The 19,320-nt window shown below is 39.8% G+C and overlaps 1 protein-coding gene across 6 annotated transcripts in view; it reads right to left on the bottom strand.

Moving 5' to 3' along the window:
• col14a1a (collagen, type XIV, alpha 1a) overlaps positions 1-19,320 on the bottom strand; it is a 225,792-nt gene that overhangs the window by 129,177 nt on the left and 77,295 nt on the right. For all 6 annotated transcript variants that reach the window (XM_043688687.2, XM_043688688.2, XM_043688690.2 and 3 more), the window contains exons 6-13: positions 17,526-17,687; positions 15,389-15,508; positions 8,366-8,530; positions 5,572-5,733; positions 3,959-4,119; positions 2,474-2,603; positions 825-970; positions 60-189 (exon numbers count right to left, since the gene is read on the bottom strand). In XM_043688687.2, the coding sequence (XP_043544622.2) occupies positions 60-189; positions 825-970; positions 2,474-2,603; positions 3,959-4,119; positions 5,572-5,733; positions 8,366-8,530; positions 15,389-15,508; positions 17,526-17,687 (1,176 nt within the window). The remainder of the gene's footprint in view (positions 1-59; positions 190-824; positions 971-2,473; positions 2,604-3,958; positions 4,120-5,571; positions 5,734-8,365; positions 8,531-15,388; positions 15,509-17,525; positions 17,688-19,320) is intronic.

Raw genomic sequence — 19,320 nt, 5'->3', positions numbered from 1 at the left:
ATGTAACCCATAAAGATGAAGCAGGAATATAAACTAGCAAAAGCACTGGCAAGACTTACATGTTGTTTCTTGTCCAGTCAGTGGGTCACTTGCTTCATCACCATACAAGGCATACACTGTCACTGTATATTCAGTGTTTGGGGTCAATCCCTCCAGTTCTACGTCTGTGATTGAATCGGCCACTTTTACCTACAGTGGAAAATACAAGCTGATTTCTCAATCGTATTTCTGATCAGATCACTGTTAACATAAAAGACAGGTTCCACAAACTGAGTTCAACAGACGAGGGCAATTTTAAGAATTTACAACCTTTATTCCTGGAAGCCCATGGCTGATCTAGAGTCACAGAATGAAATGGCACAGGAAACGGCTGCTTCGTCCATCATGCCTGTACTAGCTCTTTGAAAGAGCTATCCAATTGATACCACTCCCACTGTTCTTTCCTCTACAACCCTACAAGCTTCCACTGCTCATCTTCAAAATAGCAGCCATGGAATCCTGTATTTACAACTTACAGGATAAACAGAGCCTCTCACCCAACGCCAAGACCTCTGATAGTTCAGCACACTCCCTGTTAAACAGATAACTCCTCTCAGGAGTCCAAACTCATCCCTTCATTAAACTGAAAAGACCTAGAAAATTATGTCTTCCTGCTAGTAAATGAACTGCATTGTATCTTCCATATTAGGTGATAAAAGTGTGAATTCTTCTTTTAATAGAAAATTGGTGAAGTGTTTGTGAAATTGCAAATGCAATTATCTGCGCAGTTTGGATGGTAGCAGCCCAGTTGGATTAAACATTGAACAGATAATGAAAACGTGTACCTCTTTTTCATCAGCTGTCTCTCCCCCAGTGAGTGCAGCATAAAGGATCATGTAACCTGTAGCAGTCGGAGCAGGTTCCCATTTGACTCTCATGCTGCTGTGAGTCACATCGTAGATATCCAAATCCGCAGCTGCAGGTAGCGCCACTGGAACAAGAGAGACAAATGGCTGTTCACAGGGTAGGAATAGGCCATTCAGCCCTTTGAGCCTGTTCCGTCATTCAGTTAGATTATGGCTGTACCTTAACTCCTGTCAGTTAAAGGGGAGCTACAAGTTAGTGAGGCCTAAAGAAGGCCAACCAAGCACGGGCGTTATTTCCAGAGAGGTAGAAATGAAAACTAGGGAAGATTTTCTTAACCTGTGTCAAATCTTGGTTAGCCTGCACTTGGAGAGCTGTGCAGTTCTGGTCACCATATGATAAATGGGACATGTAGGCACTGGAGAAGGTGTTGCCTCTGGTTATGAACCTACCCACTGCCACGTGCAAACCCTGCACCCCCACATCCCCACAACCCCCAAACCCATCCACATTCACCAAAAGCTTCGGCACAGTGAATACTAAGTTACTGGTGGAGAGTTTAAGACTCAAATTTAATAAAATCCATTCGATTATAAAGTGAGACAGTGCCTCATAACAAACTCCCACACACTACTTATCTCTATTCACAGCTTGTGTGGAATTAATCCCCTGATTCTCTAGTTTTTGGTATCAGAGGTTATTATAAGCCTGACCTTAAAGCAAGCCTTGGACTGGAATGGTAGCTAAGTTGATAAACTATATCCTATTTAATAAACTTCTGTCTGAACCTACAGAGAGCAATACAACAAAGCATTATTCAACATTTACTGTGCTCTTGCTTCAGATTCTACTTGCAAAGGATTCTGCCAAAATCCCCGCCTCCAAGCATCAGCAAAACCATTCTTTTGCACTGTCTGTACTTTTCATTTCAACTTGCTTTCTGCAATGTGTCTGCATTCCAAGCACAACTGGCTCTCAAATCACAAATGTCAGAGTTGATGCTTAAGCCAGGGTCATTGACTGCTTTGGACACAAACCTTGACACTGTAATCACATAACGACACACCTCAACCATGTTGGTCCCTGTTAAGAATCAGAGAATCCCTATAGTGCAGATAGATGCCATTCAGCCCATCGGGTCTGCACTGCCCCTCCAAACAGCATCCCACCCTGACTCACATCTGCTACCCAATCTCTGTACATTTACCACAACTAATCCATCTAGTCTGCACATCCTGGGACATGACAATCCACCGAGCCTGCACATCTTTGTACTGTGGGAGGAACCCTCACAGACAAGGAGAGAATGTGCAAACTCCACACAGACAGTCACCCGAGGCCGAAATCGAACCCAGGTCCCTGGTGCTGTGAGGCAGCAGTGCTAATAATAAGCCACCGTACAACCCATTGGTTAAATAGCATTTCCCCACCTGTGATATTACTTTAATTAATAATATAAAATAAAATGAAGAAAATGGAAAGCAACAATTGATATTTTTAACATCTCACTGAATTTTCTGGCAGTGTCTTGAACATTAATCTTCTCGACATGAATGCTCTGGGACATTCCTGGAGAATTTGGATACTCCAGTTTAACCACAAGATTGGGACTAAGCTGCATGCTACTCACATGTGGTGACGACCCCACGTAAACCTTCACTGGCTGCCTTCTCATAGATGGCAAATACCGCGAGCTGATACTCCGTCAGGGACATCAGATTCTGAATGACAGCTGTTGATTCTGTTCCGTCCACAACCACCTACAGAGAAAAGGACTTGCATTTCTCATCTTTCAGAGTTAGTTATGACACAGGCTAGCTGGAATCAGTTCAAAGCCAGATAATTTATGAGCTTTAGCACAAAGAATGTTTCTGCATCTAGTAGGTTCTCTTACACTCTGTTGCGAAAAATTATACTAACAGAAAGAGAATTGCACTTCTACAGCACCTTTCACAACATCTGAACAAGAGTGTAGCTCTTCTTATAATGTAGGAATTTCGGCCAATTTGCAAATAGCAATTTCCAAAAACAGGAATATGAAAATTATAATTGGTGCTTTTTTTATGATGTTGGTGTCCTGAAAATGAGTACTGAAAGGTCCAACATGCAAGTGCAAGTCAATGGTGTGTGAATAATGGTGTGTGCATATGTGAATGCTCTAATGATTAAGAGCAATTGATACTGAATGGGTAAGGGACTGTGCTCATTAACATGTCTGCTTCTTGGGTCCGGTAATAAATTCCCTACCTCTGGACCAGAAGGTCTGGACTCAAGTTGTGTCAGCCATGGAGATGTGTCATAAGTCCAGACAGGCTGATGGAAAATATAAAAACCAGAGGTGGGAATCAACAACCCATTGCACATAGGTAAATAGCCAATTGGAAAAGAATTAAGGTTCTCACTTACAGCTATTATGAAGAAAAATCACTAGCATTTCCCTGGCATCAGAACAGTGTCCACTGCCAAATGATTTCAGAAGTAGGCAACAACAACTTGGACCAGTCTTCCAGTGGCTGGCCAGAGACCCATTGATGTCTCACTTCCTTGGCAAATGACCAAGCCACAGGGAAAAAGAAAAGGCCAGAGACTCAGCCAGAAGTATTCCTGTAAAGGGTTTGCCCTCCACTCTGATCACCATAGCAACAGTAGGCCTGTTTAAATTTTAAAAGGTTTCAGTACCCTCCATCCTGACTTATCATTGTGTTCACCTTTGTCTCTCAGTATTGTCCATCTCTCCTGGTGGGGCTGTTGGCCAAACAGTGCCAAGATCTGCTCCTTGGACCCTCCAGCCACAGAAACTGACAGTCATCCCAAGTTGGAGGGCAATGAACAAGGGGATAGAAAATTTGACTTCTGCCCCAGGGTGTGCCTTGACTGCAAGATTAGGCTCAGGGCCTTTATATGGCTCTGATGTCAGATTCCCAAGGCCCAGGGGAAATTTCTGACCGTTAACCCAGTTGTTCTCACTACAGATGATGCCTGACCAGTTGAGTATTTCCAAACCTTTCTCTCCTTTCCTTCAGAATCATCGGTAGCATTTTGCTTTTATACATGCAATGATGTTTGGTAAAACTTTATATGTATTTATTTTTGATTAGAATGAACACTGATGTACCTCTTCGGGCTGACCTGCTGTGGTAGAGTAATAAACCACACGATACTTTTCCACTTTCCCAGGTGCGTGCGACCAGCTGACACGGAAGCTCCGAGCTGTTACGTCAGTTATTACAAGGTTTGCAGGTGCCACTGGGTTCGAGCTCAAACTTCCAGTTGCTTCTAAAGATTCAGCGACAAATTAAAAACCTGGTGCTTTAGGTTGGAATCACAAATTTGCAGAAAACGCACTGACATTGTTATCAAAAGACCAACTTAGCTAACTAAGAACAGAATGAGGCCAGTCTGTCCCTCAATTCAATTATGCCATGGGTAATCTGTGTCCTCATTTCTTATACCTGTCTTTGACTCATAGTCCATTTTGCTAACAACAATCTACCCCAATCTTCAATGCAAAATTAACAATAAATTTAGTACCAATTGGCATTTACAGTAGACAGTTCCAAATTTCTAGACCACTTGTCAAGCAAATGTTTTTCTAACTTCACTTCTGAAAGGCCCGAAGCTAATTTTTAGATTATTTCCCCAAGTCTTGGACTCTCTACCTAGTGGAAATCATTTCTCTCTGTCTCTTACCTTTAATATTCAGAACAGTTTGATGAAAAGATAGAAGGAATATCCCTCCTTAGATTAATAAAGCCATACATCTTTGTATCAATTGGGGGAGATTTTGTCTGTGTGTTGTAGACACCAAAATGACCAAATTATCTACAAATGCATTTTTACACAGTTTTGAAACTGAACGTCATATTTGTACTGTTAACATACTAATGATAGTTGTTTGGCAATAGACGATAGTTCACTTGTAAATTACAACTATTTAAAATCAGTATTATTGAAGGCACGTGAAGTTAGACCTAAGTAAAAGTTCAACCCTATTTGAGAGGTTTCATTTATATAGATTATTTCACTTCCTGCCTGCTATATTTCATTTCCTGCTTTTCCAGATTTTGTCAACTACTTAGTATTCTCCTTTGCAACAGTTAACTCAGGTTTTTCCTACATTACTCATCATTCTGATCACATAACTCTGACCACCATTCCCAGGAATCACCCAAATATCTAAAAATTGGGTCCATTATTATTTTCTCTTAAGCAGGCGTCATTTTTAAGAACCTAAGTTTAAGCAATCCTTCTTTGATATAAAAATTGGGTACTTCACAACAGTATAACTAAACTTATCCATGGAATTTTAAGCTTTCATTAAACGTTCTTAATGGAAGACATCAAATTTTCCCATTCGCCTAGGCTTAGTGTAATACGTCAACCCTGATTCGTGACTTAATTTGGGTTATGTAGTCAGATCAACATCTAATACAAAATGCATTACTCCTTACACTAATGCAATAATTTTCTTCAACCGCTGAAAAGAATTCTGTCTATCGTCTATTCCAATAATTTTCAAAAGCAAAACAAATTTTCAAAAACCTCACTAAGATAAAATTTATATTGAGTGCCTTTTCTGCTTACGAAAGGCTGCCTCTAAGAGGAAAAACTAACAGTACATTGATTCACATGTTGCATAAATTGTGGAAAATGTATTGAGCTGAGAGGTAGAGAAAATAAAGAGGTGGATGAGAAAGAGGGGCCTAGTGTAAACATACAGCATCATACCTTTTATTTCTTTGTCTTGTTCTTCCACACGTGAGCACACTGTTTTAGTAAGGCTCTCAATAATTGTGTTCATGATATTAAAGTCAGCTACATTGTAGACATGTGTCTCGTCGGGTTCAGAGGCGATTGCCTTTAGCTCATTCACATCTGCATTTTTCACACCTATTGTTTAAGGGAAAAAATAAAAATTCTTGAACAAAGAAATTGGCATGATTCACTATTGATAATGGTGTTGATATGGCATCAACTGTCATTTTTCTTCCTTCAAGTGTCCTCATTTTCAAAATTCATTGTATGAATTGTAAAACTCTGAGAGAATGTGTAATTCTAAAAGAAATGTTTTTTAATCAACCTGTTCAGAGATGTTATTATTGAACCCAGGCTTCCAACTCTAGGATCCAGTGCAATGGCAAAATAGAGTGGTCATTAGGACTTTAAACTAGTTAAAAGTGAGGAGAGGCTCAGGAGATATTATTACATTTTGCAGAACAAGAAATAGGACAAAGTGTATGGAAAGGGTCAGGAATCTAACTTGATGCACATTAGGTAAAGGGTCAACTATGAGAAGGGAGCAGCCAATGGAGGACTGATGATGTTGTATTTAACTGCATGCAGTATACATAACAAGGTAAATGAGTTCATAGTGCTGATTGAAATTAACAGTGACGATGTTGTGGGTATCACAGAGATGTGATTGCAAGGGGATCAGAGTTGGTGACTAAATATCCAAGAATTGAAAGGACAAGCAGATGAGTAAGTTGCCTGTTTGGCAAGAAATGAAATGAAATTAATAGCAAGAAGCAATATAGGGTCAAGCAACAACGCAAAGTGGCCAAGATTGGTACCCATGGGACCTTGGGTCATGTCACACTACATGTCACATGACCCCACTGCACTATACATACACGCATATACACACACAATCTCTTCTCATACACAAGCTCTCTCTCTCATACGCACACACATACATCCCACCCCCCAACACCCAACACCCCCCCCCTCCCCCCCGTACTCACAACCACACACACATCCTCTCACAGGTTTATACCCCATCAGACTCACACACCTACTTGACTAAGGTTACACACACATGTACACACACTCACATGCACATACTGACTCTGTCTCTCCTGCACTCACACACATATAAGTTAATGGGATGAATTTGTATTGGTAGAATTGCATTTTATTTTGCTCAAAGAACTGTATAAATCCATATAAGATTCTGTAAGTCCCAGTTTAGAAATAGAATCAGTCAGACTCAACATTGGGATACAGACAGACTTTAACCTCACACTTTTAAGGTATTGTCTGAGCTGAGATGGCATTTACTGTTAGAAAAGCTAAAGCTATCTTGAGAAGGTAACTTAAAAGAAGCTCTGGGATTTACATATTAAAGAACTGAAACTAGCATATCCCATTCTAAAAGATGAAAGACTTAATCTAAATTTGTTTTAATATATCATTACAGCTCCATGACACTATAACCCTTTTGCTATAAATTCTGTGTCTTATGATCCTATACTCCACAACCACCTGATAAAGGAGCAGCGCTTAGAAAGCTAGTGATTCCAAATAAACCTGTTAGACTATTACCTGGTGTTATATGATTTTTAACTTTGTCTTAAGGCAAGGATACTGCTCTGCACCACAAAAAACCAGATGTGGAGTTCTATACTTAGCAGCACAGAAATCCTTCTGTCAATAAGCTATGCCAGCATTCAAGCCAGAGAAAGAGGGGCTTCTCAGATAATATACATGCTGAGGTAACAGTTCCCACATTGCACAACTTCATTTTCCTCCACTATTGGCTTACACTGAATGGCATGGCCTTTACATAAGAAGTAAGAATTGGGCCAGGCTATTTGACCTTAAAGCATTCTCTGCCATTTAACAAAGCCACAGTCGATCATCATATCTTAGCTCCATCTTCCTAAAATGTCTATATTCCTTACCTTCTTTAGTATCCAAAAGTCAATAACATCTGCCTTAAGACATATTTGATGCCTGAGCATCCACAGACCCCTGAAGCAAAGAATTCCAAAGATTCACCAATTTCTCACCTTATTGATAAATGACCAACCCTTTCACAGCCAGGAAAAATATTTTCCCAGCGTCTACCGTGTCAAGCCCTTTGAGAACTTTATATTTCTTCTCAACTCTGGAGAATATAGATATATCAGTGCAGTCCGCTTATTCCAACAATCAATCTAGTGAGGTTTTGCTGCATTCCATCAAGAGCAAATATATCCTTTCTTAGATGAGGAGACCAAAACACTGGATTCATCATGCCCTGTATAATCGTAATAAGACTTCTTTACTCTTATTCTCTAACTCCTTGGTAACAAACGTTAAGGGACCAGTTACCTTCTACATTGCTTGCTGCAAGTTGACTTTCTCAGATTCATATACAATGCCCAGGTGCCTCTGAAGCTAAACATTTTCCAATCTCTCATAAGTCAAATAAAAAGTTTACTTTTTAAAACTGTTGCCTACCAAAATGGATAACTTTACATTTCACTCATTTACACAGGGGCTTGGCATATTGCAAGCTGTCTTTTTGTCATTCCTTGCGATAGTCTGTAGTTTCTAAGTGCCTCTTGAATATTTTGCCAGGTAAGTTTCAACTTATACAGCTTTCTCGCTAAACAGCATTTACTAAGAAATCCCATTGCGTAATCTGTAAAATAAATTCACAGGAACCTTAGTGCCTGTCTTAGTACAAGGGTACAAATCTAGTTAACCATTTCTCAAATGTGCTCAGTTGAAATCCATAGCTACACAAGAGACCTACCAATAGCAAAGAGCTCAATGCCAGCATCACGTAAACTTTTGGCTGGTGGAAGGACATCATCCTGAGACTTCCCATCAGTGATCAAGATTCCAATCTTCGGCACACCCGCTCGAGCTCCAGATTCAGGCTTAAAGCTATTCTCAAGGATAAACGTTAAGGCAAGTCCTAAAAAATAGCATAAATCACACAAGCATGAATGTTAGAATGGCACAAATCGAGGATATGCATCAAGTATTGAAAGGAGGGTCCGTAAGTTAAAGACCAATTTATAAAATGCAGGTCAAGCTCTGAGCCAAAAAAAAACAGAAATTGCTGGAGAAACTCAGCAAGTCTGGCAGCATCTGTGGAGAGAGAAACAGACTCAAAGTTTCATGTCCAAATGACCCAGGCTCTGAGGTTCATTTCCAGAGGGAGAAAGGCAGAGAGGTTGTGCTAATTAGAATTGAACCTTGATTAGATAACATCTGGAGCACTTTAAACAACCTAAGTCTCCAATTTAGGGTACACCTGAGTGAGTCGTACAGTGGTTAGTACTGCTGCCTCACAGCGTACAGGGACTTGGGTTCAATTCCACCATCGGGCGATTGTACATTCTCCCATTGTCTGCATGGGTTTCCTCCGGGTGCACTGGTTTCCTCCCACAGTCCAAAGGTGTGCAGGTTAGGTGGGTTGGCTATACTGAATTGTACATATTGTCCAGGAATTTGCAGGCTAGGTGGATTAGCCATGGGAAATGCAGGGTTACAGGTAGGGGTGGTCTGGGTGGGATGCTTTGAGGGTCAATGTGGGCTTGATGGGCCAAATGGTCTATGATTCTGGACTAGTGGTGCTGGAAGAGCACAGCAGTTCAGGCAGCATCCGAGGACAGGCAAAATCAGAGGACAGGCTTTTGCCTGTCCTCGGATGCTGCCTGAACTGCTGTGCTCTTCCAGCACCACTAATCCAGAATCTGGTTTCCAGCATCTGCAGTCATTGTTTTTACCTCCCAAATGGTCTATGATTCTATGATGTCACAACATAATAGCCACATGTAGAAGCATGGAAAAATGGTAAAGAATTAAAGGAATTGAGGGGGTTGAATATGCTCAGGCAGAGTAGGATAAAGGGCGAGTCAGTCGGATATTTTAAATAAAAATTTAGAGGATTTCACCAGGTGGACAATGTCAGCGGTAGAAATGCAGGTCCATTTAAGGGTAAGCCAGAATAGCTCCAAAACTAATTGAGAGAAGCCAATGTCCACTGGATGTTGCATTTAACAGCTGGCTTCTCTGCCTCCTGTTGATATTTTGATTTAGCTCCTTATGGTTTTTCCTTTGTTATTCGATTAATGTTTTGGTGCCCCAGCTGTACAGTTTTTGTTTACAATTTGGTATATTTTAAAAGAGCTGGCTTCTTCCATGGTGGGAAATCTGGCATCTGGACAGGAGGGAATCCATATGAGAAATGTGGCAAGTGGTGTTTGTTCTAAACTGGAGATTTTCAATAAAGCATGTGCAAATCTCAAAATCAATTGCTGTCTAATTCAACATAAGAATATCAGTCTCTTAAACACATAGAAAATATCTCCCCTTGTAGGCTTGTCTAGAATGTCAGTCACTAAAACAACTCCAGCAAGGAATTCAAGAGAAATGTCTTTACCAGGGAGATGGAGAATGTTGGACTTCATTATGACAGAGATCAATTGTAGGGGATGTCATGAATGTATTTAAAGGGAAACTGGATGATGTATGTGTAGGAGGATAAAATAGAAGTGTACACTGACAGGGGGACATGAGGCTTGTGTGGAGCACAGACATCAGTTTACACTAGTTGGGCCAATTGGGCTGTTCTTGTCCTGGAAATTCGATGTGAGGTGATTAGATAAAGATTCCACCTGACACTGCCAGGACTAACATTCTGTCAACAAGAAGAAATAAAGAATGCTGTGGAACGAGGCAGTGCACAGCCTTCGTGGTGTTCACAGATGTCCCATCAAAATGCATCCTGTACAGCAATGATTAAAACTCAGGAAAATAAGTTATTTTCCACTTGATAATGAACATAAAATATTGTATATGAGTATAAATTCATTTCATTGTTATACCTAACTCTCACTCACTAATGGCCACAGCAATATCATGCATAGTGAGAATGGAAACTGTGTAGTTCAAATGAAGAGCTTTCATTTATATAGCACCTGCTACATTCACAGAAGGTCCCAACACTGCAGCCAATTTGCAAACAGCAAATTGTTCTTTCATTTACCCAAGGGACAGGACTCAATTTCAATTTAACATGCATTCCTAAAGACAGCAACTCAGACAGCCCTTCAATGCCAGGTTAGTTTAGGTAGCCAAATATCTGGAGGGGGACTTGATCCTTCAGCCACAGCTCCAAAGTGCTTTCCACCCACAGAACCAAGGTTTACATTTTGACCTGATCAGATATTTTGTTCCATGTTTTGTGAGGGTTACCAATTTTGCCGTGGGTGTCAGACATTTTTGAGTTATTGTTTTAACCTGTTAATGTTATAACATTGTGATCATCTAATAAAGCATGAGCCAAGACACTTGAAGCTATTCCCTTGTTCTTATATTCTACACTGTCTTACAGCTGAAAATTTTCACTGAAGGATTAAATCAACCAGTTCAAACCTGACATAACACACAGGCCTGAGTACCTGACAGCTCATATTAAAGCTTTGAATTGATTTTTTTCTTGACATTTATGAACAAAAATACCATGTTTCCACCCTGCTAAGCACCCTTACTGTGCTCAGTGATCAATCATTCAACCATGAGTCAATTGTGTATACAAAGTGATGCTTCTGATATGCTCATTCCAGGGCCAAGGGATCACTGCTCCATCTTTCAGGTGAGATGTTGAACTGAGGCCCACCTGCCCCCTCATGCTAAGGATCCCATGGCACTACTTCAAAGAAATCTGTTCTCTCAGGTGTCTTGGCCATTATTTCTCCCTTAACCAACATTATTAACATAGATTACTTGGTCATTTCAATTTTTCTGTTTGTGATAAGCTCTAATCAGCTGCATATTTCCCACATGGCCATGTTGTCTACACTTCAAATGTACCACAATGGCTGGGAAATACTTTGGAACTTCACAGAGTCACTAAAGGTGCTTTAGGAATGCAACACTTTTGTTCTTTCAGTATAATTTTCAGCAATGATTCTTTATATTAACATCCATAAATTACCCAATTATCTAACTCCAGCTAGACTGAACTTAAAACTTTGTAGTTCTGAGCAAAAACAGATTTTATTTATGTTCTTTCTTCAGGGAGTATTTTAGTATTACACAATAAGGAAACAAAAAATAATTATAACCTTAATGCAGAGGCTGCTTATATTAGTGTGTTTGGACATGTTCCATAAAATATTTTGGCAACTGCTCAAATCAGTTTAGGACATAAGTACCCATCTGAAGAATCATTGTGCCAAGTTATACCATTCCTTTGACCTATTTTTACTGTTAGTTCCAACATTTTTAAAAGAAATTGTGTTCAACAGGCTTGTAAAATAGTCAAAGTGTTAGGGAAAATCTCTTTGGTGTGTAGGTAACATTAAATCTATTTTGGTGACCATTGAAGGAGCATGAGAGTAAGGAATCTTCATCTCAGAGTTTCATATGTACTAGCTTCACACTGCAACTCTGCTGTATTGTACCTCCAGCCTACAACACACAATTCATTCTGAAGGCTTTTAAGTGGAAATGCTCAAGGGTTGTACTATCGGGAGTCTCATCACTTTCCAGTTCAAACAATTAATGCATTTTTCTGAGGCCTCCACTTAACAACCTTTAACTGCCTATAATCTGGTGTAATCATGGAGTCATGCAGGAAACGGACCCCTCAGTCTAACCAGTCCATTCCAAGTATAATCTCAAACTAAACTAGTCCCATCTGCCTGTGCCTGGCCCATATCACTCCAAACCTTTTCTATTCATGTACTTATCCAAATGTCTTTTAAATGTTGTAATAGTGCTCACATCCACCACTTCCTAGTCCACACATGAGCTACCTTCTGTGTAAAAAATTTGCCCCTCATGTATTTAATAAATCTCTCTCCTCTCATCTTAGTGATATATGCTAAGGCTTCATTAGCATTGGAAATAATATGCAACAGATTACGGAGACCCCGTGAATAGGTTTCAGAAGGTGCACTGCTGTTTAAGGTCATATTGCAATATTCTGCTGGTTGCGGGAGCATTACAACAAGAGGAGTCCATCAGCCCCTCGAGACTAGCCCATCATTCAATCAAATCATGCCCCCTTATCAACTAAACTCCTTTTGCACCATTTCCCATGACACTGTTACCCAAAAATAAATTCTATTTCAATCTTGAAAATTTGGACTGTCCCCAGTGTGCACAGTCTAATATACTTTTTCTGAACAAGTGCTTCCTGACATCACTCCTGAATGATTTAGCTCTAATTTTAGATTTCACAGTTTTTAATCAGAAAGATCTTGGTGAGATTATACCACAACTTTCTCAACTTAAGGAAATACAAGCCAGATCTGTGCAGCTTGCCCTCATAACGAACCCTTTGTTTTATCATTCAAGTGAATCTAAAGCCAACATGTTTTTCCTGAGGTTCTCTATTTAAAGCTCAATGCAGTTGCTTACAAGTCACATTCAACTCGAAATGATAACTCCTGCCAAGTAATTCTAGCAATTTTTCATTTTATTTCAGATGGGGTCTGACCAAGAAAAGTGCTGATTTACAAACTCTGCAATAGTCTATCAATTGCATTAATCATACAAAATGTTCAGCATGCTGCCTTTGAGCTCTTCCCTATAGACAGGGTTTAATGAGTATGAGGATAAGCCTCTGAGGTATACTATAATGTCAATAGCCATGTGACAGGGACTCTGCTAGATGGTTGCAACTAAAGCAGCTTAGAACAGAGATGTCTCCAAGATGCCCTTGTATATAGTGTACATGAATATGAAGGGATTACTCTGAATAACACTGACCCATAAGTCCTTGGAGGGCTGTGATATCAGCTGGCAGTGTCAGGTTTCAGTATGTGGCCACATATGCGCTACTTTGTGTCATCACAGTGACCTCAGCACCAGCAAACACACAGGCTACCCCCTGTTTATTTCATATTGATTCGTTTTTATAAGCATCAATTGATGCCCTGGGCTACCTCAGCCTTTCAGAGATGGGGTTCTTACCCAACATTCACATGAAACAGAATACCCTCTGACTTCACCAGAGAAGCTGTTGGCGCAGGTGGAGTGGAAGCTATTAAATGGAACATGCGCCCCGAGAATATAACTGGCACATGCTCGTGTTGTACTGCATATACAGAACAGTCATCTCAACTCCATAATCCGTGAGAGATGGCCATCCGTATGGGGTTAACGGAATCAGTGATCTATGTGAGGAGACTAAATACATAATGGCTGCCTCAAGCCCCAAATAAGAAATGGCTGATCCTGGATTAACTCAAACGGGGTAGCTATTCATGTCAATTACAAGTTAAGCCCTCTTTGTTTGCATGCGCACAGTCCTTGCGCCACCTAGAGGTGGCATTTATCAAATAGGTACTATTTGAAGAGACACCGAAGAGGCCTGGTCTGAGCTTTGCAAACAGACAGGCCCCCACCCCCTTCTCTCCCAAGTCTATGAGATATCAGTTAAGCCATTTACCAAGCAGTTTCATCAAACCAGATATTCACCCATTTTTGAAATGGGTCGAATTCTCAACACAATGAAAGGCTCCTTTTCCACTGTTTAATTACTGTACCAGTACTGCAGATAATGCGCCTTCATTTACTATTAACAACAATGTGCACTTTCTAATGCCTTTAACACAGCAGAAACTTCCAGGATGCTTCACAAAATGGTTATCTATCTGATTTCCAATCCATATGATATTAGTCCATTGCCCACAATCTTGGTCAAACAGAAATGTTTAAGGAACATCTCAATAAAGAGCTTAAGGGAGGGAATTCCAGAGCTTGGGATGCAGACAGCTACAGGAACAGCTGTGGATGAGTTAAAGGTTACAACTGGACGAGCAAAGAGATGCCTGTGTTAATGTCACTGACGTTTTGTTGAAGTTCTGATCTGCTAGCTTAACTCATTTTCGAGTCAATCGGGCAAGGTCCAAATATCAATTTAACAGTAACCCTTTATTACAATCAGTACAACAGTAAATTGACTTAGAATTAGGCAGAACACCTACTTCTACTATCTCTGGATTTTTCCAGTATTCTCTTCAGCATACTGGAAGTTTGCATCCGTGGGCTGTTAAATTCCTTGTCAATTCCTTGTAAATTACGTCAATTTGCTCAACTCCTTCTTTGTTCCTAATAAATAGCTCTCAGACTTGTCTCCATGATTTCATTATAAGAGAAAAGACTTGTATTTCTATGGTGCCTTTCATAACCTCAGGCTATCTCAAAACATGTTACAGCTAATCAAGTATTTTCTGAAATGCAGTTACTGATGTGAGAAATGCCTCAACCAATCCACATATAGCAAGTTTCCATTAACAGCACGGAAGACAATAAAATGCTGGAGGTCAGACAGCATTCATGGAGAGAGAGCAAGCTAACTTTTTGAGTCGAGGTGATGTTTCATCAAATCTGGTCTCTCTTCATGGGTGCTGTCTGACCCACTATGAACTCCAGCATTTGTTGTCCTCAGTAGAGATTCCAGTATCCGCAGTAATTTGCTCCACAAACAACAAGAAGATAAATGACCAGATGACTTGCTTTTAAGTGATGTTTGTTGAGGGACAAACACTGATCAGAATACTGAGGTGAGCTTTTTCACATTTCTTCAAAATAGCAGCCATGGAATATTTTAAATCAGCCCAAGAGAGGAGATTAGGCCTTTGTGTAATATTGAATCCAAAATAGTGGCACTTCCAACAGTTTAGCACTCCCTCTGTGCTGCTCTGGGAGTATCAGTGTGAAATTTGTGCTCTACTCCCTGAGGCTGGCTGACTGGTATTTCTAGCTTTTATGTTTTTTGTTTAAACATTACATTTTATACATTTCGCAGTACCTGTAAGAGTATTCCCGCCCTTGTATGGAAGATTTCTGGCGGCATCCAGTACAGCTTCCTTTGTACTGTGTTGATTCAGATGCCATTCTATCCTTGGGTCTCCACTGTACTGAGCCAATCCTGAAACAAATGGATGATAAGTTCAAAAAAAGCACATGTTTGTGCAATACAGCAAAGTATTAGTTTGTGACATATTTGAAAGAACACTATTGCGCATTAAAGAGTAAACACTGAACCGCTTTGGAATGAAAGAGTTTAGTCTTTTTTAAAAGAAATATTTAATCTATCCATTTGATTTATCTCCATCAAACTTGTAAGCAATTCTACAAGATCACTCCTACAAATTTGAATAAGTGTAATCTGCTAAAAGCATTTCTGTAGACTAGTCCTAATCACGTCCTAATAAAACTATGTTCACGTTTTCCATGTCATTTAAACTATGAATCTTTTCCAGAACTGAAAAACATCAGCAAAGTCTTATAGTGCAAAGTAAAAATGTCAGTAAAAATTCAAAGTAAAAATTCATTCATTAAAAAAAGTCTTAACTTATTTTTGTTTTCTCATCTTTCTATACATGTGCCATTCTTTTCATTTCAGCTTATTATCAGTGAGTCACTTAACAGCAGGAATTATTACAGCTCAGTCCAATTCTAAGGCCATCCCCATCCACAAACCTTGAGCTAATAGCACTGGGTATGAACAGGAACAGTAATTTTGAACTGTGCTGAAATTGGGGAGGCCACTGAGCTCATTGTCATCTTAACCAAGATTAGTTTATTGAAGAGACTGGAGAGGCTGTGATTGTTCTCCTTGGAGCAGAGAAGGCTAAAACGAATTAGACATTTGATGGAATAAATAAGGAAAAGCTGTTTTTATGAAAAGGAGGAAGGATATGGGCCAAATGCAAATGAATTATTGTAGGATATCTGGTCAGCATGGATGAGTTGGACTGCAGGGTCTGTTTCCATGCTGTACTTCTCTTTGATTCTAGTTAAGGTTCTTGTCAAAAGTATCAGAAGGGAACTGAGATTTCTTTCTTTTTAAAAAGATGCAACCAGTTTCCATGATTTGGCATGCTCTGTCTAAAAGAGCAGGGGCAACAGATCCAATGGTAACTCTCAAAAAGGAATTGGGGAAATTGGCATTGAGAAAAGATCAGGGAGACGGCAGCTAATTGCATATTTCTCTTAAAGAATTGGGCCAAGTACAATGGGCCAATTTGCGTTCTCCTCACCTGTGAAATCCTACAAAAGGGTGAAATCCCTTCAAATGTCACAACTGTATAATGGAAGATGAACACAATATCACGTGTACATGCAGTGGATTGGAATTACAATATGCTGGTTAACTGAAGTCCCAGAATATTGGTCTTCCATGCAGTAAGAACAGTTTCAGCCAGAGCTAAGGTTCCAAGCAAAGCCCTGAACCAGGATGAGTTTGTTCATTAGGCACATAAACAGCCATCAGAAAATATTATTTGTTTAGGGGATATGGGCAAATTCGGTCCAAATTCCTGCCCATCAGGGGACATATTCAACACTGATATTTCACCAACTTCATTGTAACTGGGACCAGAATTGATCAAGAGTAATGCACTTGACTTATTCTGGTCCCACAATTGTATTCTGCTAACCCAAACGACTTTCAAAGCAAAAATTCCACCACAAAGCCCATGGAGAGAGAAAAATGAATGGCAAATGTGAGAAAATAGCATCAATTCAATAATGAGCAAACCATTCAAGGTCAAAACCCAATTTGGAAGGAGTGGAGGGGCGGGTGGAGGAGGGGCGGGTCATTGGAAACTCTGCAGTCATCACATTGGCTACCTAGCCAGTAAACTCATGAATGAGATACTGTCTGAATTTTATTAGTGTGCAAGGAAATCCTACAACCCCCTTAAGACTCCATCTAAAGTCAGTGAGACAAAGCAAGCGCCAAGTACAGGGGAACATGAACAGGAATTCTCAGGCTGGAGCAAGGAATAATGGTAGTGGAAGACAGTATTAGCAATGGCTGATTGAATAGGCCTCTTTCTATTCTGTAATCCCATATAATCAAGGGAATCTGCACAGTTTTTAAACACAGAGAAACAAACGTATCCCGCTATTTTCATGCTGTTGCCAGAAGATAAACTCACCTATTCTTGTTTTGTCAGAATCTACATTGAAAGCACTAACCAAGTTCTCCAAAAACAGTCGGACAAGACGGAAATTAAGTCGACCAATGCTCCAGGAACCATCCACAAGGACCACGATGTCTGCAATAGCTGGAGTCTTGCACATAAACTGGGTGCCTGCAACTGAAACATCCAAAATACTCAGTCAGTGACCAATCTGAAATCAACATGGAACTATGATCTATCCTTAAATATACTCCATGCTTGAGATATTAGCCCCTGATGTGCAGATGAGCAGAATAAGCCAAACATCTGTTAACTAGCTGGTGTACAGAGTTCAAACTGATCAGAAGCATAAACCACACTACTGACACACATCCAACTCCAAAGTTTTGTGTTTCATTAATTTCAAGGATGATGAGTTCAGATGATTACCATCTAACACAAAATAACAAAAGACAGGACAACCACCTCCTGTGAGGCTTCAGGCAATCAAAACTTTAATTTAATGTCATTACAAAAGACAGGAAGGATGATACAATACAGAACTATTTACAATCAGTTATATAGAAATATGTTCAAATAATCCAAAGTCAATAAAGCTGCAGAACTATTTTGCAGTTCATGTCAAAAGCCATTAAAATTCAGACAAGAAAATCAGCTGTTGCAGGTAGTGTGTATATAATTCAACAGTTAAAAATATAAAAAAGATTATAACTGCAGTAACAATGTAATGACTTGGACTCCTGACATGGTCTAGGTGAGTGACTGATTCATCAAAACCACTAAATATTGCACAGTGTTTGTAACTGTGCATTATGTATATTCTTTTTTCAGGGATCAGGTAAATTCTAGAATGCTTCTTTATTTCCTTGCAGAGGGAGATATAACTTCTCAAGTTCCTATTTAGCAAGGCCATTCTTTTTCAATATTTTATTTCCCCTTAAGGGATTGATGAAGGACACAATTCAGAAGCTGAGCCATACCATTTCTTGTGTAATTGTGCTTCATTAATTGACTCTAAAAGACATGATCTTCACCTATTCGCACAAGTGAGCTATCACAATTTTTGTACTGAGGGTCTCTTGTTGTCAGTCGACCAATGCAGTTTAATTGTGTTTGTTTTCTCTCTCCCTATGTATAGGATCCTAGACGCAGTGCACGGAGATCTGAAAGAAAATGCAACAAATTTGATAAACTGATGTATTACCTGAGAAAATTTATTCTAAATATACCATGATGTTATAGCTCAGTGGGTATTTCAAGGTTATCACAAGTCCGAAATGGTCACATCTGGCGCAATAGGATAGCAACATAGGAACAGGGGAAGGCCATTCAGCCCCTCAAGCCTGATTCATCATTCAATGAAAGAAATCATGGGTCGATTTGAATTCTCAGTTCAGCAACTTCCAATTGCAGGGTTGTTCACACAGTAATTGCAGTAGTTTATATCTTTGTTCTTTTTTGTTGTGTTGAGGAGGGTTGGTCAAGTGTGAAGACCAGTAAGTGAAATAGTCACAGTGAACATAGGATGATATAGGATAAATAACACACTGAGGAACCTGCAAAAAAAATGGACAGATAACCAGGTTTGACCTACAGAGGGTGAAACCTGAAAGCAACACCACCCCCAGATTCTATAGACTACCTAAAGTGCACAAACCAGATATCCCACTCAGACCCATCGTATCGCTACCAGAAACATCATCACACAAACTGGCTAAAGAACTACAGCAGAAACTGAGACACCTGATCAGCGGATCCAGACACTCTATACAGTCAACACAGGAATTCTTGGACGTCATCAGAAATATAC

The sequence above is a fragment of the Chiloscyllium plagiosum genome, unplaced genomic scaffold, assembly GCF_037043375.1.
Source record: "Chiloscyllium plagiosum isolate Xiang-an unplaced genomic scaffold, Cpla_swu_hap1 HiC_scaffold_4, whole genome shotgun sequence".
In the NCBI taxonomy this organism is placed as follows: Eukaryota; Metazoa; Chordata; class Chondrichthyes; order Orectolobiformes; family Hemiscylliidae; genus Chiloscyllium; species Chiloscyllium plagiosum.
This window is presented reverse-complemented; position numbering and strand designations above follow the sequence as displayed.